The 26,731-nt window shown below is 38.2% G+C and overlaps 1 protein-coding gene across 1 annotated transcript in view; it reads right to left on the bottom strand.

Annotated features, from left to right (window-relative positions):
• Nucleotides 1–26,377, bottom strand: part of npepl1 (aminopeptidase like 1) — a 35,281-nt gene extending 8,904 nt beyond the window's left edge. Inside the window, exons 1-8 of the mRNA XM_053637963.1 lie at nt 26,116–26,377; nt 18,984–19,169; nt 12,749–12,916; nt 12,517–12,606; nt 12,316–12,397; nt 11,809–11,951; nt 4,757–4,834; nt 1,665–1,765 (exon numbers count right to left, since the gene is read on the bottom strand). Of these exons, the coding sequence (XP_053493938.1) occupies nt 1,665–1,765; nt 4,757–4,834; nt 11,809–11,951; nt 12,316–12,397; nt 12,517–12,606; nt 12,749–12,916; nt 18,984–19,169; nt 26,116–26,265 (998 nt within the window). The 5' untranslated portion in view covers nt 26,266–26,377. The remainder of the gene's footprint in view (nt 1–1,664; nt 1,766–4,756; nt 4,835–11,808; nt 11,952–12,315; nt 12,398–12,516; nt 12,607–12,748; nt 12,917–18,983; nt 19,170–26,115) is intronic.
• Nucleotides 26,378–26,731: the final 354 nt, after the last annotated feature.

Genomic DNA, 26,731 nt, shown 5'->3' on the forward strand with positions numbered 1-26,731 from the left:
GCACAACAGCTCCATGACACCTGTCGGAGGTGGCTGCTGGCAGAGGACCACAACACCAAGGACATGGTTGACCTAGTGGTACTGGTGCAGTTTGTCACCCAAATCCTGCAGGGGACAGCGGAATGGGTCCAGTGCCACCATCCAGTGTCGCTAGATGAAGTGGTCCAGCTGGCAGAGGGCCACTTGGTGGTGTATTTGGAGCAGGTGAGCCCCCCTCTTCTCCCTCCAACTCTCTCTCTTTCATTCTTCCCCCTCTTAAAGTTAGTTCATGATGATGCTTGGAATTGGGATAAGCTCCTCGAGCTCCTGTTATTTGCAGTTTGAGAGGTTCTGCAAGCCTCAATGTGATTTTCCCCATCTGAATTATTGTACGGGCGCAAGCCTCACAGCGTCCTAGTTGTCATAAGGGAAAATTGGGAGGAGGGACCTTCAAACAGCAAAAATTAAATACAATACATTCTGGACCTGAGGGCAAAACTCCACACCTTGAGTCACCTAACACAGGAGAACGTGCTTCAGGACCAAGAACAACCATATGACAGGGTACTCAGCTATGGGAATTTTCACATCAAGCTCCAAATTACTCTCCAAGTGGCAAGGGAATTTCGAGGTCACATGGCGAGTCAGAGACATCGACAATGAGGTAAAGCGAACAGATAAAGATGGGGAACAGGTAGTGGTTTTGGTGATAATCGTTCCAGAGATGGAGGAATGAAGACTGGAGATAAATCTAAAAACGTTGGCTCAATCCACCACGGTCCCTTATGGAGACCACCTCACACCATCGCACGGAGGTTGCCAAGATGGAATTTTCTGAAGTCTTGAAATCGCACTGGTCACACTAATCTCATAGAACACCATGTTGAGACGCCCCCAGGGGTGGTGGTACACAGCTGCCCCTATCACTTACCCGAACACAAAAAACAGGTGGTTAAAGAGGAGCTCATGGCCTTTCTCAATATGGGGGTAATTGAAGAGTCCCACAGTGACTGGTCCAGTCTGGTGGTCTTGGTTCCCAAGGTGTACGGTTTGGTCCAGTACTGTGTGGACTTTAGAAAGGTCAACATGTTTACTTGACGTGTACCTAATGCCCCCATTGACAAACAGCTTGATTGCTTAGGTGCGGCAAACCCAGAGAAGTGTGCAGTTAGAAGGGTGAGACAGGATTCCAACACGCAGATCACTCATTGGTATTTGGCACTTCAGCCAGTTTGTAGGGCGGAATTTTGATAACGAGTATTCTGTGTTTCAGTCAGATGCAGCAAGGATAAAGTGGGGGAGAGATGTGAGCAGCACACAGCCTTGTGTGTGTGCATGTGTAAGATAAAACTGCTGAAAAGTGAAAGAAAGTAAATGAAAAAAAAAAAAATTTAAGAACCTGTTTGAGTTGTCCCAAGCCTGCCTCCCATCTTCTCATTCCTGACCAAAGCTAGGAAAGTGTCACAAGCAACAAATGGGTGACCAACTCTGTAATGGGATGTCCAACAAGTACATATTGTTGTGATGGCCAAGTGTCCACATACTTTTGGTGACACAGTGCTAAACGTGCTATAGCCGTTTCTGTTATGTGAGTGAACCTGTATTTAGAGTGGGGTAAAGAAAAACACCTTGGTAACATCAGCTTCATAAAACGTTACATGTACTACTTTGAGCCAAGGACTTACTTTCCAGAGTACAGTGTGTGGATATCATCTGGCCGAGTAGCTGTAGGCCCCACTGCATTCTCAGCCAGGCAGAACACTGCATGCAGGTTATCCTTAAACCCCTGATATAAACAGCACACAATTACTGGAACAATAATTATAACCCTTATTTCACATAATTTTAACAACATACAGTATTCAAAGTATGGGTGAGGGTTGAAAATTACTTGAATCATCTTCTTATTCACACACCTGCCAAGACCTTCCAACAAAGTCATTAAACACCATGTTATACAGCCCTCTTTCCCTTCTTCTTGCCTTTTACACATTGGGACATGTGGATCTATCTGCTTAGCAATTAGTGACTAATGTCCTCAAAAGCTGGCAATAACCCCTATCATCTCATCCTTAATATTTTTTATACACTGTGAATACCTTTTTCCTCATAGAACACTATGGAACTCCATGGAATCCATTATCTCTTTGTTGGCCTTCTCTCATTAGCATTGCAAGCCCAATTTTATTTGTGTTACCACTCATGCAAATGATTTATGCATAAATTTGTTCATATCCTGCTTGATAAATGAGGCCAAATGTTAATTTTACTGTTAGCATTTGGAATAATTACTAAAATCTACAGAAGTTGATCACTTTGTACCATGGCTAACTGACACCTCATTCTTAGCAAGAGAACACAATGGCTAGAATATGTGGTAACTGTCTGTCCCAACCTGGTTTACACAAGCCAAATCTGGTCTGTCTATGCAGCACCTTTCAGACACCACAACCTGATTTTACCCACGAAGGTTCCACCAAACACACAGAAGCACCTCTAGCAGGTGCCTGAGGGCCCCCATCCACCTTGTGGGAAAGGCCCTATACAGAGCTTCCCCACTATTATAGATCCTGGCTCATGTTGGTGAAGAGCAGGGGCTGGACATTTTTAGGCAAAACCATTTCTCTCTGGGCAGCGACTACACCACCCCAACCTTTCCATGGTTCAAGGCCTCGTTGATATCAGACCAAACATAGTTGACCCAAGAAGTTTATCTCTTGGACAGGGGCGCACAAAGTATCAAACATGACAAAGGGTTATACTTGACCTACTTCAATGTTCAGAAAAAGAACAGAAATTTTCATCCAATTTTAGATTTGAGCAGAATGAACTGGGTTTTATATACCCTCCATTTCCATAATTTAAGGGTTTCAGGTGCAGTCAAAGCCAGACAACCAAAGGACTGGTTCACACTGGAGAATATGCAGAATGGCTAATTTTTGGCTTCGAAGGGTTTGCCATTGTATAATTTTGCACATGGATATTTGCGGAGAGAACTATACTTCTTTTTTAAACTATTAGTAGTAAACTCAACTTTGTTCTCAAAATAGCTTGAATATGTGTTAATAAACATTTGTTGACTGTTTATTTGTTGCCTTGGTTTATATACTATCATTAAATTTTATACACATGCCTTTTGGGGGCATGTGAAATTTTATTCACATGCCCAGAAGTGGTAGTTGGAAAGGTTTGGCCATGTACGGCTAGACATCTTCGCCACTGCCAAGTGAACACAACAGAGGTGTGGGATCTCCCCCTTGTGCTGGAGGCACCTTCTTACGAGCCCATGCAGAACGGTATCTGCAGCTATCAGCACTTCTAATTTAATACTTTTTAATACCATATTCAAGGCATTTCCAAAAAATTTTTTGGAAATGCAGGTCACTTCAATCATGCTACACGATTATAGCAGGGTAAATTCTACAGAGGTGTATGGGAAACCAGAGCAAATATCCTTTTTGCATTACCATTTGCTCCAACAGTGAATTAAATACTTTATATCTCTATCTATCTATATCTATATATCTATCTATCTATATATATATCTATATATCTATCTATATATATATCTATCTATATATATATATATATATAAAATGTTGCTATTATGTAATATTACTATTGCACTGAATAATACTTAATAATACATTTTAGTTGGGGGTACAAATAGTAATATAACAATAGTAATATATTTCTGACTTAATTCACTTTTATGTATTGTGGACCTTGTGATTTTAATTTGGCGGAAAACTGCAGGAAGACCTCCTTTTAGGTTGCAACAGTTTTTTAAAATTCACTTCTCATTAACAATCAGGTGAAATGCTGTAAACCTCTGCCCACAAAAATGTTTGAGATTATACTAACATAAAACCAAAGTGAATCTGGTGGGTGTTGTGTCTAAATGCACATTATAAGTGACTCAAACTCACAGCACAGACAGAGATGAAGTTGGTGTGGAGCCGCTCTAAAACACAGATGAGCCGCACACACTGAGTGCAGCACATTCACACGGCTTTATCATTTCAAAAAGCAACGAACGAAAATAAAATCTAAATTTTTTTTACAGTGTCGATTTGGTTGCATTTTAAGACATTTGAAACATGAATTTAAGACATTTTAATGCTAATTAAGGCCTTGTTTTTACATTAAGGAATTTAAGACATTTTAAGACTTTTTATGGACCCGCGGACACCCTTGCAATGGCAAAAAGAGAGCATCTGTATGCTCTGATGAAAAGCTGGTCTTTTATGCATTTCTGCCATGCTCCCTTAAGATGAGCCAGCAAAGTATTATTTGTTGTGCTCAATCGTACCCTACTGTACTGTTTAGAACAACAGTTCTTTTGCCACACAGGAAAGTCACTGGGGTGCTGGCCCAGTGGGTGATGGATGTCATCACCATGCTACTCTATGAGGTGCACTTCATGGGCATTAATTTGTGGCATGCTGCTCCAGGAATTCGGTTCTGCTACTATCTAGGTGTCACTGTCCACATTCTCCAGGTTCTACAAGGTTTAAACATCAGCCCTCCTAGATTATGGTGGTCATCTCTGAACACCCTTCTGGTTGGGTTCCAGGGAAAGATGGCTATATGACAGTGGTATTTACTGCAAATAAATTTGTCATATGTAACTTTGTTACTTTATTAGAAGGTCTCAGCATGTCTGCTGTCCCACATATGAAGGCATCCTGGTGATTCTCACCTCCCCTGACCTCCCCAGTTACCTGAGATTGCGAGAACCCCAATTACATATGTAACTACTGTGCAGATTCTTCACCTGCTTCACAGCGGCTTTAAAAGCTCCCAAAATAGCAGCTGCTCCGCCACAATCTCTCTTCATGCCTGGCATTGTGCTCTGTGAGGGGAAGTAAAAAAGGTGTTTGGATTATAAACCAGTACAAACATTACTTGAGGAAGGGGTATAAAAAGGCTGCAATGCATTTCACCGTTTCATAATTCAGTCATTTAGCAAACACACAAAGGAAGATAGTACTTTACAACATGTTCCATAGTTAGGTCCATAGATATGTGATAAAGTGAAGCTTTAATCGGAGAGCATTTACATGCAAATCGGGTGAAGGGTATAGAAATTGCAGCACATTTTATATATGGTCCCCCCTTTTTAAGGGACCAAATTTATTTGGAGAATTCGCTGTTCAGCTGTTCCATGGCCAGGTGTGTGTTATTCCGTTATTACTTCACTGTCAAGTAAGCAGATAAGAGGTCTAGTGTTGATAACGTGTAGCATTTGCATTTGAAATCTGTTGCTGTTAATTCTCGAAATTAAGTCAAAAGAACTGTCACTGCCAGTGACTCAGAGATAGCAAAAATATGTGTGGCCATATCAACTATTTGGTGAGCTCAAGAACATCAAAATGCATGAAGACCACAGAAAGCCATGTATGACAGAATTTTTTCCCCCAAAATTTTCAGACATTAAAACAAAATCTATGTTAAAACAAAGGCAACCTGAGTAAACATAAAAAACAATATAGTTTTTAAATAAGTTATTTATTGCAGCAAAAAAAGTCATCCAATACAAACTGGACCTGTGTGAAATTGTGTTTGCCCCTGTAGTTACTAATTCCCCAAATCTATGAAACTGCTTTCATAATGGGGTTCAGATGGATTAGACGCTACCAGGCCTGATTACTGCAAACCCTGTTCAATCAAATCAACACTTAAATAGAACTTTTTCAACAGCATGATGTTGGTTAAAAGGTCTTACCCAGTAACACACTATGCCAAAGTTAAAAGAAATTCCAGAAATGATGAGGAAGAAGGTGATTCAAATACATCAGTCTGGTAAAGGTTACAAAGCTATTTCAAAGGCTCTGGGGCTCTGGGAAGAAAAACAGTGAGAGACATCTCCAAATGGAAGAACTCGACACAGTAGTGAACCTTCCCAGAAGTGGCCGATTTTCTAAAATTCCTCCAAGAGCACAGCAACTACTCATCCAGGAAGTTACAAAAGAGCCAAGGACAACATCAAAGGATCCAGAGGCCTCTCTTGCATCAATAAAGGCCACTGTTCATGACTCCACTATCAGAAAGACTCTGGGCAAAAATAGCTTCCATGGAAGTGTGGCGAGGTGAAAACCACTGCTAACCCAGAATGTACTGTGGACTGGAATCAAAAGTGGAACTGTTTGGAAGACAAGGGTCCCATTACATCTGGCATAAACCAAACACAGAATTCCACAAAAAGAGCATCATACCTACAGTCAAGCATGGTGGAGGAAGTGTGGTGGTGTGGGGATGCTTTGCTGGTTCAGGGCCTGACAACTTGCAATAACAGTGGGGAAAAGTAATTCTGCTCTCTATCAGAAAATCCAAAAGGAGAATGTCCGATATTCAATCCGTAAATTCAAGCGCAACTGGATTATGCAACAAGACAATGATCCAAAGCATATGAGTAAGCCTAGCCTAGAAGTAAGTGAAAGACTGATTTCCAGTGATTGGAAGTGTCTGGTTGCAGTTATTGCTGTTAAAGTTGGCACAAACAGATTTTAAGTTTAAGAGGGCAATTAGTTTTTCACATTGGTGATGGGTGTGAATAACTTTTTTTTTGCTTCAATAAAAATTTTTAAAAAATAAAAACGGTATTGTGTGTTTACTCAGGTTGCCTTTGTTTTATGTTGTATTTTCTCTGAAGATCTAAAAAAATGTAGTATGAGATGTACACAAAAACAGGAGAAATCAAAAAAAACAATTTTTTTTTCACAGCACTGTATACACATCATGTTATATGCTTATATGGTGTGTGTGGGAGGGGGACCATCACATCACAGCAGAGTATGCTGGCGATCATAAACAAAAGCATGTGACGGGCATAACAAGGGCAATGGAAGGAGTAATTTTTTTTATTTAAAATGTTTCTGACTTGACCTTTTGTTGGTGCACACTTGTATTCGTGGTACACAAGCCGCAGTTCAGCTGCGTGATAAAGTCGCTGCCAGTGTGAAAGCACAATGGGCGCATGCTGCTTCCGCTCTGCGTACACGTTGTTCTGCTCTGCTCACGCATGCAGTGTGAAACAGGCATTAAACAAGAGTTTAGACGAGAGAGTGGCAAAAACCTAAAAGCCAGTACCGTTCTGGAACAACATCCTATGGTGAGAGGAGAATGATGGGAAGCAAAGATTATGAAAAAAGGGAAGGAATTGATCAGAAGCATACCACCACATCTTATGATATGGGCATGTATGGCTGCCAATTAGACGGTTTCCCTAGTATATACTGATAATGTGACTTAAAAACACATAGGATGGTGCTTTACAGTGCAGATGGATAATTACCCCAAGTATATTTTGAAAGCAACCCAATACTTTTTAAGACAAAGAAGTGGAATGTTCTGCAATGGGGTCAATCACTTAACCTGAATCCAATAATGCACCCATTTCACTTGCTGAAGGCAAAACACTCCAAGAATAAGCAAGAACTAAGGACAGCTGCAGTAACGCAGTAAAGGCCTGGCAGAGCATCACCAGGTAAGAAACCCAGTGCCTGGTCATGTCTATGGGTTCCAGACTTCAGGCAGTCATTGACTGCAAAGGATTTGCAATCAAGTATTAAAAATGACAATTTAATTGATGATTGTTAGTTTTGACCAATTACTCTATAAAAAGGGCGGGATTGCACCTTAATTTTTACACTGTTCACCCAATTTGGATGTAAATACTCTCAAATTAAATCTGAAATATATATTATATAATTTCACCTGCAAATACTATGGTCACATCTAAAATATTAACAATAACTTTATGTCCAAATATTTGTGGACTTGACTGTATATGGATTTTCAGTTGTTAAAGGACTGGTTCAGCACTTTTATTTAATGAATCAATATAAGGTAAAGTTTTCTACATGATTATCCAGTGTTGGGAAGAATACTCTGAAAAAATATTGATGTCTGAACACTGAGTCCACCCTCATAAATGTATTTAGTAGTGTATTCCATTTCAACAAAGTATTTTATTCAGAATAGATTTTTACAACACCGTTCCACTGTATTTTGATCAGTAGTCTTTGTGTTACGCTGGTGTTGTGTTACTTTTTATTCTTTACATAGAATAAAAGAAAATGTGAGAACTTTCATAGTTAAGTTGTTTAAAGCAGGACATATATGGTATGGCAAGTGACGGTGTAAGTTCACAAAAGGTGCACACTCTATGAGATTGCCAATAGTTAAATGGCAGAGATGCCACCAGTCAGTTCAAGTTGAAAATGCTGATAACCAGGCAGTGTTTTGTTTACGCTTGTTTATTTTCTAAATCTTCAAAAGGAAAGCAGAAGCCAAAGGATGAAGTCACATCCTTGTGAATGCTTGATTTACTCTTTGATTTGCATGCAATTTAGCCATAATTGAAAATAAATTGTCAACAACAGCAAGTCATGCCAAAACCATACAGTTTAAAGCTTGGCCTATGCAAACTTTGGGTTTACTGTAACATTAAAGCTGATCTAATTTAAATTAGATAACGTTTTCACCAAAAGTATATAAAAAATTTTTTAGCTCAGACACTGGGAAAAATTAAGTTCTCAAAACTTCTTGCATTGTTAATAGCAAAAATTAACAATTATTTTGCAAAATACTAATTATTTGCTTGCATTTGTCTCCACATAATGCGGCTAGTGTGCAAGTGAGAACATGTTGGCCTGGTGACTTTAATACAGCTAATGAACATTTTTTTTATAGTTTGTATTTATCAGTGGAGAAGTATTTTATGGAAGTATTTTGCGGACAATTTTCAAAAGCAATTGCAAAATGTATAAGCAATTGCATTTCCTATTTGTGGATGCATAAATTGTGACATAATTCAAATGAAAATGCAAATAGTGTATTACCATTTGCATTTTCATTTACACAAACGTACAGTGTCTGCCAAATTTCTAATGGAAACACAGAGTCCATTTGCAATTGCATTTCCCGTGTGTCACATGTTATCACTCTGTCATGTTGAAATAGCAATTTCCTGGTTTCCTATTTCACTTTCGCAGTGTTGCATATGGAGCATGCCAAAATTCAAACGGAATCACACATCCCTTTGCATTTCATATGCCTTGCACAGAAACCTGTCAATCAGTGTTGGGGGTGAGAGTATACTATTTGACGTGTTTCTATTTGGAAATGATGTCACTCACAGTCAACCATATTTTAGACTGCCTAGAGGTTACCTGCAAATCTGAGATTCTCTCTTCTATTTCTCAAAAAAATAAACACACAGAAAGGACAAAATTTGTATTGTATCAAAACACTGCAATACATTAGATATCCTGTGAAGTAGACGACTATAATCTTGGTAGAATCTTACACAGCGTATCAGCACTTCAAATTTAAGACCTGCACATCACTTCAATCATGCTACACGACACATCAGCTATAATGGATTGTGTTCAAGCATATACATCCATTTCTGGGTTTAAGAACATTTATTATAATCAGGGTAAATTCTACAGAGGTATGTGGGAGACCAGAGCAAATATCCTTTTTGTATTACCATTTGCTCAAACAATGAAAAAAATCCAGTACTTCCATTCCATGACTTTCCAAGAGAGAGAGAAAAAAATTAAATATCGAGAAATGGATTAAAGCAGTCAGAAGATATATATATATATATATATATATATATATATATATATATATATATATATATATATATAGATAGATAGATAGATAGATAGATATACACACACGTAAACAATAAAACTTTAATGCTATTTTGTAATATTACTATTGCACTGTATAACACAATAAATTTTTAGTTGGGGGTTCAAATAGTTGTCATAATAATCTTTTTTCTCCCTCTCTCCTTTCGCCGAGCCCCACATGAATTTATGGAGATACTAGAGATCCAGATCCTTTCTGCCTCTGGATGGAGCTCAAATCTTCTCTAATTCCAGACTGCTGGGACTACGGCTGCTCCTAAGGCCATACAGACTTCATATAAATCCATAATGAACTTTTTCACACTATCTGTTGTTACCCAGATGAGGATGGGTTCCCTTCTGAGTCGGGTTCCTCTCAAGGTTTCTTCCTCTTAAAACATCTTAGGGAGTTTTTCCTTGCCACCGTCGCCACTCAGTGGCTTGCTCAGTTGGGATAAATTCGCACCTTTAATATCTGTATACCATGTTGATATTTCTGTAAAGCTGCTTTGAGACAATGTCTATTGTAAAAAGCGCTATACAAATAAAATTGAATTGAAATTGAATTGAAATAGTAATATAACAATAGTAATATATTTCTGACTTAATTCACCTTTATGTGTTGTGGAGCACAACATTTTGGTTTTATTTTGGCGGAAAGCCGCAGGAAGACCTCCTTTTAGTAGGCATCAGGTTTTTTTTTTATTATTCACTTCTCATTACCAGTCAGGTGAAATGCTGTAAACCTTTGCCCACAAAAATGTTTGAGATTATACTAACATAAATGCAGTTTATAAGCGAGTCAAACTCTCAGCACAGACACAGATGAAGTTGGTGTGGAGCAGCAGTTACTGTAAACCGAGCCACTCAAACACTGATGAGCCACACACACTCCAAGTGCAACACAGTCATACAGGTTTATCATTTTAAAAAGCAATGAGCGAAAATAAAATCTAAAATTTCTTTACAGTGTCGGTTAGGTTGCATTTTAAGACCTTTGAAATGTGAATTTACGATATTTTAATGCTAATTAAGGCCTTGTTTTTACATTAAGGAATTTAAGCCATTTTAAGACTTTTTATGGACCCGCGGACACCCTGTACACAGTTGCCCAGGTCATGCAATTTTTAGATGGTCCCTTACAGATTCCATTACTGTAACGTGCTGGTGAGCTGCATTTCTGAGGGATTAGTCAGGGGGATTTAACGGGAGAAACATTAAAAATATATTCAGTTGTACTTGGTTCTCGTTCCACTTCAGAGTAAGAAAATACACATTTTGTCCTTTCTGTGTGTTTATTTTTTGAGAAATAGAAGAGAGAATCTCGAACATGCAGTGAATCTCCGGCAACCGCAGGGCAGTCTAAAATGCGGCCAACTGAGAGTGATGTCACTTCCAAAGATAAAATTGTGTAATATACCCCCAACATTGATTGACTGGTTTCTGTGCAAGGCATAGGAAATGCAAAGGGATTTGCGAATTTTGGCAGGCTCCATACGCGACACTGAGGAAGTGAAATAGCAAACGGGCAATTGCTATTTCAATATGACAGGGTCATAATCCAATTGAAAATGGACTTTGTACACTGTACGTTCATGTAAATGAAAATGAAAACAGTAATACACAATTTGCATTTTCATTATGTCACAATTTATGCGTCCACAAATAGGAAATGCAATTGCAAATACAGTTTGCAATTGCTTTTGATGAAAATTGTCTGCAAAATACCTCCATAGTACTGTAAAGCAGGGGTGTCCAATCTTATCTGTAAAGGGCTGGTGTGGGTGCAGGTTTTCATTCCTAAAAGCAGGAGCCATGACTGATTCCTCCTGTTTAATTAGTTGATCTTGGCTTTCAATATACCATCAGGATGGAATGAATGAAATAAACCATCAACAGACCATTAGGATGGAAGAAATGAAAACCTGCAGCCACACTGGTCCTTTTTGCATAAGTCTAGACACCTCTGCTATAAAGGATACAAATACAAATTTAAAAGGTTAATATTAACAATTTAAAACACATTTAAAAGGTATTTAAAACTATTTAAAATGTAACTATTCTGAATTATTGCCTTTTTAAAATGTACTGTGGACAGATACAGTTTTTAATATGTAATGCCATTACTTATATTCCATTACAGCTCAACTCTGAGTGTTTAGCAGGTCAAAGTAATACCTACTTTGCTTTTAATGCTAAGGCCACCTGTGTCATATACAATGCCCTTGCCAATCCATGCAATGGTTTGAGTGGCACCTGAGGGAGTGTGACTAAGCACAGCCAAAGCAGGTGGGTGTTCAGCTGCTTTACCTACACCATAAATACCTGAAATGAGAATAATACAGTATGATTGGACTACAGATTAATTAGCAAAATAGCAGAAATCTTAAGATGGCATATAACAAATTTATTTATATTCTCAAGTCAATGTATAAGTGGCTCATTTCATCTTGTTACATATGTCATTAATGTGGGTTTTCAAATGTTCAAAAGTTTATAACTACTTCAGTGCTGAGTAAACAAAGATTGGTCAAGCTAATGTTCAAACCAGACAATAAGGCACAAAGGTTACTCTATGGTTTTAAAAACAAAGTCATCCACTCAGTTTGTCCTGTGATAATGCATGCTTCTCTTTTAAAAGATTATAAAAATGTCCTTCCGAAAGTAGACATAGTGTTTCACATTTTACCTCCAAAGCCTCTTTGTTTTAATTCCTTGCCTCGAATTATAGTTGGTGTGATGCCCAGTTCGTTTCCCACTGCTTTGATCTCCTATACAGGATGTGAACAGTCACATCATTAATCAAGCTATATAAGACTGGTTCCAGTCAAAGAATGTTTATTTTAATAAAATATCTCCACACTTATATAATTAGAGAAGGATATCTTGCCTCCAGAAAGTGGTCGGTATTCATCTCACTGCAAGGAGTGTCCACAATTCGTGCTGCCAGACGAACACCATCGACCACATTATTAAGGGACTGCAATCATACAAACAATTGTTAAAATTTATATTATGCTAAAATTAAAAGTAAAGGATTATTCTAGATGTGTCAACAAAAAGGTTAGGAGTAAAAAGGGCAAGGATCCACATTGAACATGATGATAATTATTAGGAATTACAGCCAACGTGGAAGGATCCAAGTGGCTAGTGTCCTGGCCAACAATGACAAACTCCACGGTGACACGCTTCTTCTCCAGTGTGCATGAGGCAGAGCGGCGAGTAAAGAGTGGGAAAGCACGGGCAATGGCACATGCTGATGCAAACACATCAGACTGTTCACACAGCATCTGATCAAGGAAAAAAGAAAAAATGTGAATGTCTTGAGGAAGCCATGCCTCAACAGGTCAGAGCTGTTTTGGTGGCACAAGTGGGATTACAATATTATACAATATTATTTAAAATATACTATATTATATATTACACATGTATACATACACTGGCGCTTGAACGTTTGTGAATCCTTTAGAATTTTCTATATTTCTGCATATATATGACCTAAAACATCAGATTTTTCACATACATTCTCAACATAGATAAAGAGAACCCAATTAAACAAATTGACAAAAAATATTATACTTGGTCATTTATTTATTGAGGAAAATGAGCCAATGTTACATATCTGTGAGTGGCAAAAGGATGTGAACCTGCTGCAACTAAATGTTTCCAGTAACTGCTGATCAGTGCTGCACATCGACTTAGAGGAATTTATAGACTTAGAGGAACTTCAACTCTGGGATGTTGGGAGGTTTCCTCACATGAACTGCTTGCTTCAGGTCCTTCCACAACATATCTATTGTATTAAGGTCAGGACTTTGACTTGACCATTACAAAACAAAACTGTATTCTTCTTTGGCATTCTTTGGTAGAATGACTTGTGTGCTTAGGGTTGTTGACTTGCTGCATGGCCCAATTTCTCTTTAGTTTCAGTTTACAGACCGATGTCCTGACATTTTCGCTGGTATACTTCAGACAGGGCTCTACGGTAACAATTTCTTTTAGGAGCACTTGTGTTCCTAATTACAAAAATTTAGGAGCACAGTCAAAAATTTTGGAGCATGGTTGAAGTTTAGGTTTTTTGGTTTGTTTTTTAGAGATGGTAACATTAATGTGCCACAATATAACACACAAGTAGGCATAAGAAAACTTGAGCTTGTCAATTATGACAGAATTTAGTAATATAGTGTGAGCCATGACACATTAATTTACCTTCTGATAAACTACATTTAATATTTTCAGTTAATTTTACAGGTGGTATGCAAAAAAAAACAACCACCGTTAACCTGTTCCACCTTGTAAACAAATACAAATACCAATATTTTTTTTGTTTAAGCTTTAATCAGGAGGTCTGTCATGAACAGTTAAATGCTCATGGTCACTGTTAATTGAATTAAAATAATAGCAATGAAGAATACTGTTGGTTAATTTATAAATAAACAAGCATAAAATATTTATTTTTAAATATTTTAAACAATAAAGAGTTCTAATTAAAAGTAGACTGACACAAACATGATCCATATTAGGAAAAAGGCTAATAGCCTTCTAAGGAAATAGCGAACTAAGCTTAATGTCAATTGATATTAAATGCAACCCATCGTAATTAAACATTATTTCATTTCCCATTTTATTTATATTTTATGAAGTTATTATAATATCTATTTTTTTATATTAAATAATTTAGTTATAACTAAGCACATTTTCTGTCTTTACATTTTATTAGTTTTTTTGCTTGTTTGTTTATCATTTGTTCCTTTTAGATGGGTACCCCAGTAAAGTGTTGCCATGTCTGCTGATAATATTGTGTGTTTTGGGGGCTTAAATCAAAACATGAAAACTGGAGTTGACTTTTCTAGTGATATCTGGCAACCGTGAGTTTAAATGAAGTGAATGCGCTGTTCGTGTGAGCCGGGACGAATTAGTGGAAAGTGAAGGAGAGCAGCAGTATGTATGTGTACAGACTGAACAGTTGCTACTCTTTATTATGATTCTGTGAGGACTTATTTAATAAATAAGTTTGAATTAAACCCACCTTGTAGCATTAGCATTATTATTAATTTACTTTGCCCAACGCCGTTGTGGCTACATGAGCAGGTCACAGTCGCAGGTTCAGGTCATTTTGCATGATCAATAAAAGATGGCGGCTGTGAGATCGGGAAGCTGAGAGAAGCAGATGATGTACAGAGTTACTCTTGTCATCATAATGGCTCCTTGCAGTATTTACACACTTGTTCGGTTGACTGAGGTGATGAAAAGGAGTGTGAAAGTAACTGTTGCATGGTGTAGATTCATTTTGGAGTTTTAGTTTTTAATTCTGATTGTATTATACAACTCCGAACAAGTCACTCGCACTGGTGCGACTAAATATTTTTTCACAGTCGCACAAAGTACTTTTCAGTCGCAAATGCGAGTGAAATGGTCGCACTGTAGAGCCCTGTCAGATTTCTTTGTTCTATCAGTAATGACAAGTTGTTCTGGCCCAAATGCTGCAAAACAGGCCCAAACCATGGTAAATGGTCTGCACTTATATAGCGCTTTTTTAACCTTCGCGGTTCCAAAGCGCTTTACACTGGTTCTCATTCACCCATTCAACCATGATACTACCACCACCATATTTTACAGACGGCATAAGGGTCTTATGCTAAAATGCATTGTTTTCCTTTCTTCAAACATAATGCTTCTCTTTTACACCAAAATGTTATATTTTGGTCTCATCTGTCCAAAAAACATTTTTCCAGTAGTCTTCTGGTTTGTCCATGTGATCTTTAGCAAACTGCAGATGGGCAGCAATGTTGTTTTTGCAGAGCAGTGGCTTTCTCCTTGCAATCCCGCCATTACAACATTGCTGTTCAGTGTTCTCCTGTTGGTGGACTCAGACATTACCATTAGCCAATGTGAGAGAAGCCTTTTGTTGCTTAGAAGTTACCCTGGGTTCTTTTGTGACCTCAAAGTCTATTACACGTCTTGCTCTTGGAGTGATCTTTATTGGCCGACCACTCTTGGGGAGGGCAACAATGGTTTTGAATTTCCTCCATTTGGAAAACAACCTATCTGACTGTGGAGCCCAATGGAGCCCAAACTCTTTAGAGATGGTTTTGTAACATTTTCCAGCTTGATAAGCATCAACAACTCTTTTTCTGAGGTCCTCAAAAATCTCCATTTTCATGCCATGATACACAAAATGTTCCTCAAACATGTGCTGTGAAGATCAGACTTTGATAGATTCCTGTTCCTAAAATAAAACAGGGTGCTCACTCACACCTTATTCATGACATTGCTTGAAAAAACCTGACTTTCATATCACCTTCATATTAACTGCTAATTCTAGAGGCAATGACCAAGTACAATATTTTTGTCTCGTTTGTTTAATTGGGATCTCTTTATCTATTTTTAAATATCTATTTTTATCTATATTAATCTGATTATGTTTCAGGTCATATTTGTGCAGACACACACACACGTATATACAACAGTATATACAGATCAGGACATAAGTTTACATATGCAAAATGTTAATAATTTAAAATAAGAGGGATCATAAAAATTGCATTTTGTTTATTTTTATTTAGTACTGCCCTTAATTACACTATTTCACATATGTTTGCATATAGTCCACAAGACAGTTTATGCAAATGAACCAGTTCAAAAGTTCATTTACACTTGAATCTTTACACATCATACACATACACTTGAATTGTGTGTGTTATTACCTGGATGATCAACGACTGTTTTTATGTTTCGTGATAGTTGTTCATAAGTCCCTTGTTTATCCTGAGTAGTTAAACTGTCCACTGTTCTTCAGAAAAATCCTCCAGGACCTGCATATTTTTTGCTTTTCCAGCTTCTTCTGCACATTTGACCCCTTTCCAACAGTGGCTATAAGTCATTGGGATCCTTCTGTTCACACTGAGGGCCTCATACACAACTATTACAAAAAGGGTGCAAACATTCACTGATTCTCAAGAAGAGAACACACCACATTAAGAGCCAGGGGGTGTAAAATTTTGAACTGATTGGTGTAAACTGTTAAGGTATTTAAGGTATTGTGCTGCCTTCTTGAGAATCAGTAAAAAGAGTCATTGAGTACGTTTACATGGACAGCAGTAATCTAATTATTGACCTTACTCTGATTAAGATAATAATGTGATTAAGGTGTTTACATGAGTCGCTTTTAGAATACTCCTGTCATGTACCCGTTTTACATGTTATTGATCATAATTAGATTAACAGCCCGCGTCATTACGTCACTGCGCCACGCCGTCCAACATTCCCTCCAGAATTTCACGTATCAACATACAGTTGGTCTTCGTTATGGGACCGTATACAGTTTTGGGTGTTTTTATTTATTTTTTTTTACCAACACTTTAGGTGCAGTTAATTATTTGTCATGCTACATGTGCTAATAGACAACTGCTTGAAGCCGTGGGCTGTGTCTCAAACCGTGTGCTTACCTACTATATAGTAGCCGAGATGCATGTATTTTTCCCCACTACAGGCCTATAGTAGGCAAGTATGCGGTTTGGGACGCAGCCGAAGTCCCTTGTTCGCCGTAAAATGTTGAGAACTGAAATCGTGTCCTGTCGCAAAATGCAGTGAAAACTCCCACACGACGTTCATAATGTGATCAAGGTGTTACATGTCTGTAATACACGTTCATAATGCGACTAAAACAGCAGTACTCCACCTGTCTTAATTCGATTAGAGCTTAATTCAAGTATGACCTTAATTAGATTAAGGTAAGTAAAAATTGCTGTTTACATGGTAATTTCTTAATCAAAGTATGGTCTTAATCGGGTTAAGAGTGGATTATTGTTGTCCATGTAAACGCAGCTAGTGATCATCCAGGTAACAACACAAAGTATTAAGAAACAAGCTTATGTAAACTTTTTAACTGGTACATCTGTGTAAATTCAGTTATTATTGTTTCTTGTAGACTATATGTAAACATCTGTTATGTGAAATAGACTTCAACGCTGCACACATACACCTATGTATATATGTGCACTACTGTGAAAAAGTATTGATTGTCCTGATTGTTTTTTTGTATCTCATACTAAATTGTTTTAGATCTTCAAACAAAATGCAACATAAGACAAAGACAACCTAGGTAAACACACAATACAGTTGCTATCTTTTTTTTTTTTTGAAGCAAAAAAAGTTATCCAACACTTATCACCAATGTGAAAATGTAATTGCCCCCTTAAACTTAAAATCTGGTTGTGCCACCTTTAGCAACAACAACTACAACCAAATGTTTCCGATAACTGGAGATCAGTCTTTCACTTACTTCTACGACTACAACTTACTCCTATGCTTTGGATCATTGTCTTGCTGCATAATCCAGTTGTACTTGAGTTTCAACTCAAGTTGAAACTTATGGACTGAAGACCGGAGTCTTCCGGTCAGAATTGAGCAGAATTCATGTTTCCCTCAATTATTGAAAGTTGCCCAGGCCCTGAAGCAGTAAAGCATCCCCACAACATCACACTGCCACCACCATGCTTGACTGTAGGTATGATGTTCTTTTTGTGGAATTCAGTGTTTGGTTTATTCCAGATGTAATGGGACCCCTGTCTTCCAAACAGTTCCACTTTCGACTCATCAATCCCGAGATCATTCTCCCAAAAGGTTTGAGGATCATCAAGTGTGTTTTGGCTAAATTCAGAAGAGCCTTAATGCTCTTCTGGGTTAGCAGTGGTTTTCACCTCGCCACACTTCCATGGAAGCTATTTTTGCCCAGAGTCTTTCTGATAGTGGAGTCATGAACAGTGGCCTTTATTGATGCAAGAGAGGCCTGTAGGTCCTTTGATATTGTCCTTGGCTCTTTTGTGACTTGCTGGGGGAGTAGTTGCTGTGCTCTTGGAGGAATGCTGAAAGGTCATCACTTCTGGGAAGGTTCACAACTGTGCCAAGTTTTACTATTTGGAGATAACGGCTCTCACTGTGGTTCTTTGGAGTCCAAGAGCCTTTGAAATAGCTTTGTAACCCTTCCCAGACTGATGTATTACTGATGTTATGCCTGGCTGTATCTAGTCCATCTGAACCCCATTATGAATGCAGTTTCATAGATTTAGGGAATTAGTAATTATGGGGGCAAACACATTGTCACACAGGCCCAGTAGGTATTGGATATCTTTTTTGCTTAAATAAATAACTACCATTTAAAAACTGTATTTTGTGTTTACTCAGATTGCCTTTGTTTTATTTTATATTTTGTTTTAATTTCTGAAACAATTTAGTATGAGATATACACAAAAACAGAAGAAATAAGGATATTTACTTTTTCACAGCACTGTATGTACATTACATTACATGTCTAAATAATCTGTTTTAACAGATGAACACAGAGGTGAAACTAACCAGGATGCAGCGATTGTTGCCAGCAGGCAGGCAGGTGCGAACCAACCGAGTAAGAAAGTGGGCAGAGGATGGACTGTTGTGACGGCTTACGCGAGAGGGCAGTGCCGCCACACTCACATAATTCAAATACAGAGGGCAACTGTCTGTAGGGTTGGGATTGAGACTGCTCAAAGCTGACTGCCATGTCTGAAAGCAAAGCATAAAATGTTAGTTATGCATGCAGACATACGTTATCCTGAAAAATTATGCTTGTATAAATAACTTCACTACACAAATACCAATAAAAAACAGAAATTAGTCTGCTTTCTCCAGAGAGAAACATTTTGCTTGATTTCATGAACATAAGGACTAGAGCTGCAACAACTAATCGATAAAATCGATAATAATCAATTATGAAAATCGTTGTCAACGAATCTCATTATCGATTACTCAGTCTGCGTGTGGCACAGCGTACTAGGGATGCCATGAGAACCGATACTCCGGTACCAACATTCTTAAAATGTGACAGTACTTGTTTTTCTGCAGTACCATTGATACCGTTTAAAATGAAAGTACCTAGGTTGCGATTCTTCCGGACCGGACGGGGGCAGCAAATACGCGCAAGTATTTTAGTCGGTCCACAAGCGGTGAAAAAGAAGAGGAACGCCTACAAGCACACGGGAAAAACTACAGAAGATTAGCTTAGCTTAACAAGTTTAGCTCCGCCCCGACTCGTTGAGAGGAAAAGAGAGGAAAGCTAGTATCGGTTTCCGGTTTGCAACCGATGCTATCGTTCATTTCAAACACAGCGAGGAAACACCTGGAATTTGGCGAAGCACATGAAAGACGGTCCTATATTATGTTTGTTTGAGGCAGCTGCATTGTAGCCGTGAAACCAGCTAACGTTATGCTCCATGTAATGTTAGCGATAGCCAGGTATTTGTTAATGACGCTAACGCATTGCAATGTTATAAACTACCTCCGAATGGTCCACCATGCATCGCCATTCAGCCCGTGTCCTGTCAGCTAAATGTAGCCTAATGTCACTAATAATTATTCAAACGTTCATGCTTTTAATAAATCTTTTTGGCCTGCCACCGTATCAGTGAATTTAAACTAATGCTTGCATTCAGAGTATAAGGTGTGTGTGTGTGTGTGTGTGTGTGTGCGCGCGCGCACGTGTGTGTGTGCATTTAGAAGTGCACCTCCACTCATTATCAGACAGTGTTTGATAACTAAAATACCCCCCGCCCCACTCCTTCTTCCCCTCTCCCTCTCCCTCTGCCAGTATCAGCCAGAGGAGGATGTCCTCCTGGAGAGTTTTTTTATTTTATTTTTATACCACACCGTGGTATCGACTTTGGTATTGAGTATCATGTACTTTTGGTGGTATCGGTACCGACTACTAGATTTTTGGTATCGTGACATCCCTACATAGTACATTTACCCATTACGTTACTTCTGTTCCAAACACACATCGGAAAGTAAATACTAAAGTTGTCTCCCAAATGACATACTGTACACTTACACTATGCACTTTACCATCTAGTGTGTGAATTTTAGAAAGGTAATGTCGTCTCGAAAGGAACACGTGCCTTTTTTTTACTAACCGGAAGTATAAGCCGCTTCCTAGTCGACGGCGCATGATGTCACACGTACGCTAGCATTATTAAAGTCACCGACAATGACTTTCTTCAGTTTACTGTTTATGTCGACGTTACCTTTTATTCCCAACATGACCTCAGTCACCATCAGACAGAGGCGAAAACGTCAAGTGACTGAGGAAGAAAGTTCTTTAAGGAAGGGGTGCATTTTATATTAAACACCGTGGAGATCAAACAGTGCTGCACGAGCACCAACTTATGTTTATATCCAAAATGCTCCACTGTGTGAAAGGGGCAGGGGAAACTGGTGCGAGTTGCTTAAAAGGTTTAGTTTAATTTAAGTTAATTGTCATTATATGCTGTATTTGCACATTTGCAGTGTAAATTCTATTGTTTATTATAACGGAAGTGATCTGTTACAAGGCCATGTTGCTGATCACGTGCAGTGTAGACGCGCTGATACACAGTGGGAGCGTAAGTAAGATCTGTAATGTCTAATTAAAACATTGTGATCAAAAGTAAACAAGTAAAATAATATTCATAAAGACAGTGACTAACAGAAACCACAAGGTGCAGTGAAAGTGAGTTTTTATTATTAATGTAGGACTGTAGTTTAATTCAGTGCTTTTTTGTGCATCCATAAAAAATTATGCATAAATACTAGTAGTTATTAGTATATATATATATATATATATAGTATTATTATGTATTTTTTATGGATGCATAAAAAGCACTGAATTAAACTACAGTCCTAAATTAATAATATATTGTGGCATGTGTCTGTGTGTATTGGGTTCTTTTGTGTTTTGGACAAACACTTGTGTGAAGTTTTAGTCTGAAGTTTATATTTATAACACTCAGTTTGTGAATTTTATTTTAAATAAATTGAAAAAATAAAAAGGTACAGAAAGTTTGCCCCGCCCATCCAATTAATCGAAAAATAATCGGCAACTAGTCGATTATGAAAATAGTCATTAGTTGCAGCCCTAATTGGTTGTGTGTTTTCATTATACACCCAGGTCAAATCTGTCTGACAATCAACATTACTCATGGTGGGTTTTAACATAGAGGCATGGGATTAACTTAAATTAAAAAGTGGTACTATCAACTACTTTATTCGCTTCTGTGTAGCTCACCATCTCAGTACATTTCACTCTTTGGATTTCTTTTACTTTCTTTTGATGAAGTGGAATGATCCACTGAGCAAGCTAATTTTTCTTCTCCACAATTATAACAAATGGGCTTATTTTTACGAGCAGCAGAGCCTAATTGGAGTATCCGAAATCAATTCTCTCTGAGAACTTAAGGATATGGTGTCTTTTTTAATAACATGATCCTCTTTTTTGATCAGGATTCTTTATACATTTGTTACACCTTGCTGTGTCAACTCAGTTGCTATTTCGGCCTCATCCATATCCTGAAGTTCTCTGGTTCTAATGACTCCTTTACTGCTGGTTAACGACGGATGATGATAAACCTTAATAGGAACATAACATATCAGCACATATCAAATTACCATCATTAATTTTCCTGGAGCATTCCACCAATATCCGTCCAGTCCTTAACTTTTTCACATCTTTTCTGTGCCTGCTATACCTGAAATACCTTTTTGAAGTGCAAAAGGATACAGGGGTGATATACTAGAACTAGAGGGTCGTATTACTCGATTGACCCTAAGCCAATGCCCTCCAGGGCCAGCCTTGACTAGCTGATTGATTGGGCCCGGGCCCTTCCAACCACGCGTCTATGTAAAGTCTGAGCAAGAGCACCGTGTTGGACCTGGGGCAGCCACCCACATTCCTCAAATACCAGGAACTCTTCCTCCACAGCCATGGGTAGCAATTCATGACAAACAAGTTGCCCCATTTGTCACCGCTTACGATCAGCAAGGGGTTCTGGGGACTTATTATACCCTGGATCTGAATTGGGGGTCTGTTAGATTGATTATTTAAACAATTAACAGCCTTGTTAAAAAAAGACTGCATTTGTTCTAAAAAAAAATTATAAACTAACATGAAGACCAGAGTGCTGTCTATAGCAGAAAAGCCATTTTGGAGCTGAGAAAAGAGAGGAAAACAATCAGCGCCACTGCATTGGGTATAGCCAATACCACAATTTGGAATGTCTAGACATGGGACAGGTTGGCCAAGGAAAACAACAGCAGTTAATGACAAACATTATGAAAGCCACGAAGAAGACCCGAAAACAAGTGTCAATGACATCACCAACGACCTCCACAGGGCAGGGTTGATGGTATAACACTCCACCATTCAAAGAAGACTCTAAGCAGAAATACAGAAGCCATACCACAAGATGCAAACCACTCATCAACAGTAAGAATCAGAAGGCCAGATTGGAAATCACAATGAAGTACAGGGGTGAGCCACAAAATTTCTGGAACCAAGATTATGTGACAGAAAGGTGAAACGTGTGGAGAAATAAAGGATCTGCTGCTTCTGGAACAGGCTTACTAAGCTTTATTGATGATGTAACTCACAAAAGCTGTAGCAGAATTCAGTAGTCTAAAGAAACAATCTATCTGCAAGTTTATAGAAAAATGCATCTAATCTAACTGCATGCAATCTAACCATACAGCAAGACAATGACCAAAAACACATTGCTAACAAAGGACTTCACCAGGGGGGAAATGGAAGGTTTGAGACTGGCCAAGTCAACCACCAGACCTTAACCCAATTGAGCATCCATTACTTCTGAAGAGGAGACTGAAGGGGTTAAAAAAAAACAAAAAAAAAAAAAACCCAAAACAAACAACTGATGAAACTGCTGTACAAGCTTGCAAAAGCATCACAAAAGAAGAATGCAACAGTTTGGTGGTCAGTGGGTTGCTGGCTTGATGCAATTATTGCAAACAAGGAATAGGCAACCAAATTTGAAGTGCTATTTACTTTAATTTCCTAAAAGACAATCTGTTCCAATACATTTGATCACCTAAAAATCAGGTGGTCTGACAACAAACGTGCCATGTTATGAGTTGTTTAACGCGTCTAGATGTTATCATCAATCATTATCATTATCTGTCATTCCCATCTATCATCCCATATTCATCTTTTGATCTCAAACCCAAATGTCTTCAGTCTATAGCAATAACAAATTAATTGGCCTTGCTGTCCCAATAATGTCAGATGGGGGACTGTATAATAATCAGACAAAGCTGTTACCACACAGAAGGATTTCATTTTTTATTTAAATAAATTAAGACCTCAATCTGCCATGTAAAAGAAATAGTACAGCAAAATTTGTGTTTTGGTCAACCTCTTTCTCATTGACAGGACAGCGGAGATGATCAGTATTGAAAAAAGATCCTGAAAAATACTTTAACAGATAGATATAACAGAAGTGGACATACTGAAGCACATGAGGAACCCTTGTAATAACAACTCACCAAATGTGACCTGTATACAGAAAACATACAAACCAATTAGGACCCAAAAGTGACATTTTGTTTACATATGTATCCTATCAAAAACTTAGTCACTGACCTATATAACACACAATACATATTTGGTTAACCTATATAATAAACACTATATGGCCAAAACAATCAGTTTGTAATATGACTTTATTGATTGTAATCAAACAGGCTAAAATCTTTTCCAAATGGTAGCCTTTAATTTTAAGTGTTATAAAATAATATTTATTTAACCAAAATAAGCTTAAAGTTTTTTTTTTACATATTATTTTGGTATTGCGTGAGTATTTACGTGAAATGGTACTATAGCCATTGACTCTTTTTACGTATTGAAAGGAAATTCTCTTATATCATGTACTCTCTTATGTTATGAACTGCTATCAAATACCTATGATGAATGTATTACCTCTTTAAATAAGCTGATCAACTGCTATCCTTGATTATATTATTATGTATTTCTGTGTCAACATGACACAGGATTTATTTTGTATTATGACTATGTGCTGTGTGTTATGTTAAATCTGTCTGACACCTGGACCAGTAGAAACCGTCCACACACTGCTTCTTATCAGTGACTACGTTTACATGGAGAGCAATAATCTAATTATTGACCTTAATCTAAGTAAGGTAATAATGTGATTAAGGTGTTTACATGAGTCGTTTTTAGAATACTCCTGTCATGTACCCGTTTTACATGTTATTGATCATAATTAGATTAACAGCCTGCGTCATTACGTCCTCGTGCCACGCCGTCCGACGTCCCTCCAGAATTTCACGTGTCAACATACAGTTGGTCTTCGTTATGGTACCGTATACAGTTTTGGGTGTTTTTATTTAAATTTTTACGAACGCTTTAAGTGCAGTTAATTATTTGTCATGCTATACGTGCAAACAGACGACTGCTTGAAGCCGTGGGCTGCGTCCCAAACCGTGTACTTACCATCTATATAGTAGCCGAGATACATGTATTTTTCCCCACTACAGGCCTATAGTAGGCAAGTATGCGGTTTGGGACACAGCCGAACTCCCTTGTTCGCCGTAAAACGTAAAACTGCCGTGTGTGATCGTGTCCTGTCGCAAAATGCGGTGAAAACTCCCACACGACGTTCATAATGTGATTAAGGTGTTTACATGTCTGTAATGCACGTCCATAATACGATTAAAACAGGAGTAATCCACCTGTCTTAATTCGATTAGAGCTTAATTAGATTATGACCATAATTAGATTAAGGTTGCTGTTTACATGGTAGTTTCTTAATCAAATTATGGTCTTAATTAGATTAAGAGTGGATTATTGTTGTCCATGTAAACGCAGTCAGTGTGTATAAATACTCTTGGTTTGCGTGAATAAACTCGGATGTCTATTTCAGCATGCATGTGTCAGTGTGTGTTCACTTAGGCTCCCCAGATCGATCTGAAATGCTCTGTGGCAAATCACACTTTCTAGCTCATAGCAGCACAGAACTAAAAGTTAATAGAAGTAATTGTAGAAGAGGCTGGAAGGCATGACGGAAGATCTGACAGGCATAATCTGAGATTCCTGGGATACATAGAAATCTAACACATATGGAAGTGGATAATTTGAAACATCCAGTCCAATTTTTGAATTGAAAAGTTGTAGCTTTTTTATTATTATCATTTTTGTATACGAGCTGAGTTTATATGACCGCGAACACCACAGCTCTTACAAATGAGCTGTCATCGTGCCCCCTAGGCTTTGGGAGAGGCTGGCGTTATCAGGTACCGTAACGTCGGATATATATGCGCATAGACATAAACGCGGATGACTGACCGAGAATCGCTAAAGCACGGATAGCTTCTCCGCGGTGTCTAGCTAAACGGAAGGCTAACCTGTCCTAGCTACAGTCTTCGCGTATCTCCATGGCTAGTCCTAATTAATTACTTAGGATCAGAGTTCATTCAGATCACAATATTTGGCCAGCAATGCAGTACCCATTACAATCGTAACAATAATCGATGCAGTTAATGATTTTAATGTAGCTGATGTAACATAACACAAAGCACCCTATATAACTGACATGTTATACTGAATATAACGTCAATTAGCCTAGCTCTGATATTCTTGTCATGGGCTAATGCTAATGCTAGCGGTTCTTGCCTCTTTGGTCACCACCGGCAGCAGTTTCCCTTTAACTTGAGTCCAGTTGATTTGTTGCAAGTATCCGAGCTGCCCAATGATGAGCACTGGGCAACCTTTGGGCTCTAAGTCACCAACAGAAGCCTTAAACTCGAGGACTACATTCGCCATGATTGGACTAGTGATGTTTTCTTTGGCGAGTGAATCGACTCTTACAGCTGACTCTTTTAGGTGAAGGTTGAGAACCGACTCGTATGTCTAAAGAGCCGTGTCAGAAGTGCCGCGTCTGCTGAAAATTCACATCACGCCTCAGTAGCAATTCTGTATTCTACGGAAGCTCTAAGCGGCCATGCATTATTAATTTTTTCATTCTTGTTTTCTCTTGATCTCGACATAACAAAAGTTGTTTTCTCACAACGTAATTTTATTGTGAGAAAATCTGGCGCTTTGTGAATGGGACTGGTGTTACATGCACGTTGGCATCTTCGCCATCATAAATATAATAATTGCCCGCTGTAGAGATGGACTTTGTCTCTGCATTAAGAGAGAGGGATGTGTGCCACCTTCTCAAGTGTTGGACACTAATGTGAAAATCATCAATCATCAGTTAGGTATTTTTGTACAACCAACCCAGAAG

Source organism: Ictalurus furcatus, chromosome 12 (genome assembly GCF_023375685.1).
Source record: "Ictalurus furcatus strain D&B chromosome 12, Billie_1.0, whole genome shotgun sequence".
NCBI lineage: Eukaryota > Metazoa > Chordata > Actinopteri > Siluriformes > Ictaluridae > Ictalurus > Ictalurus furcatus.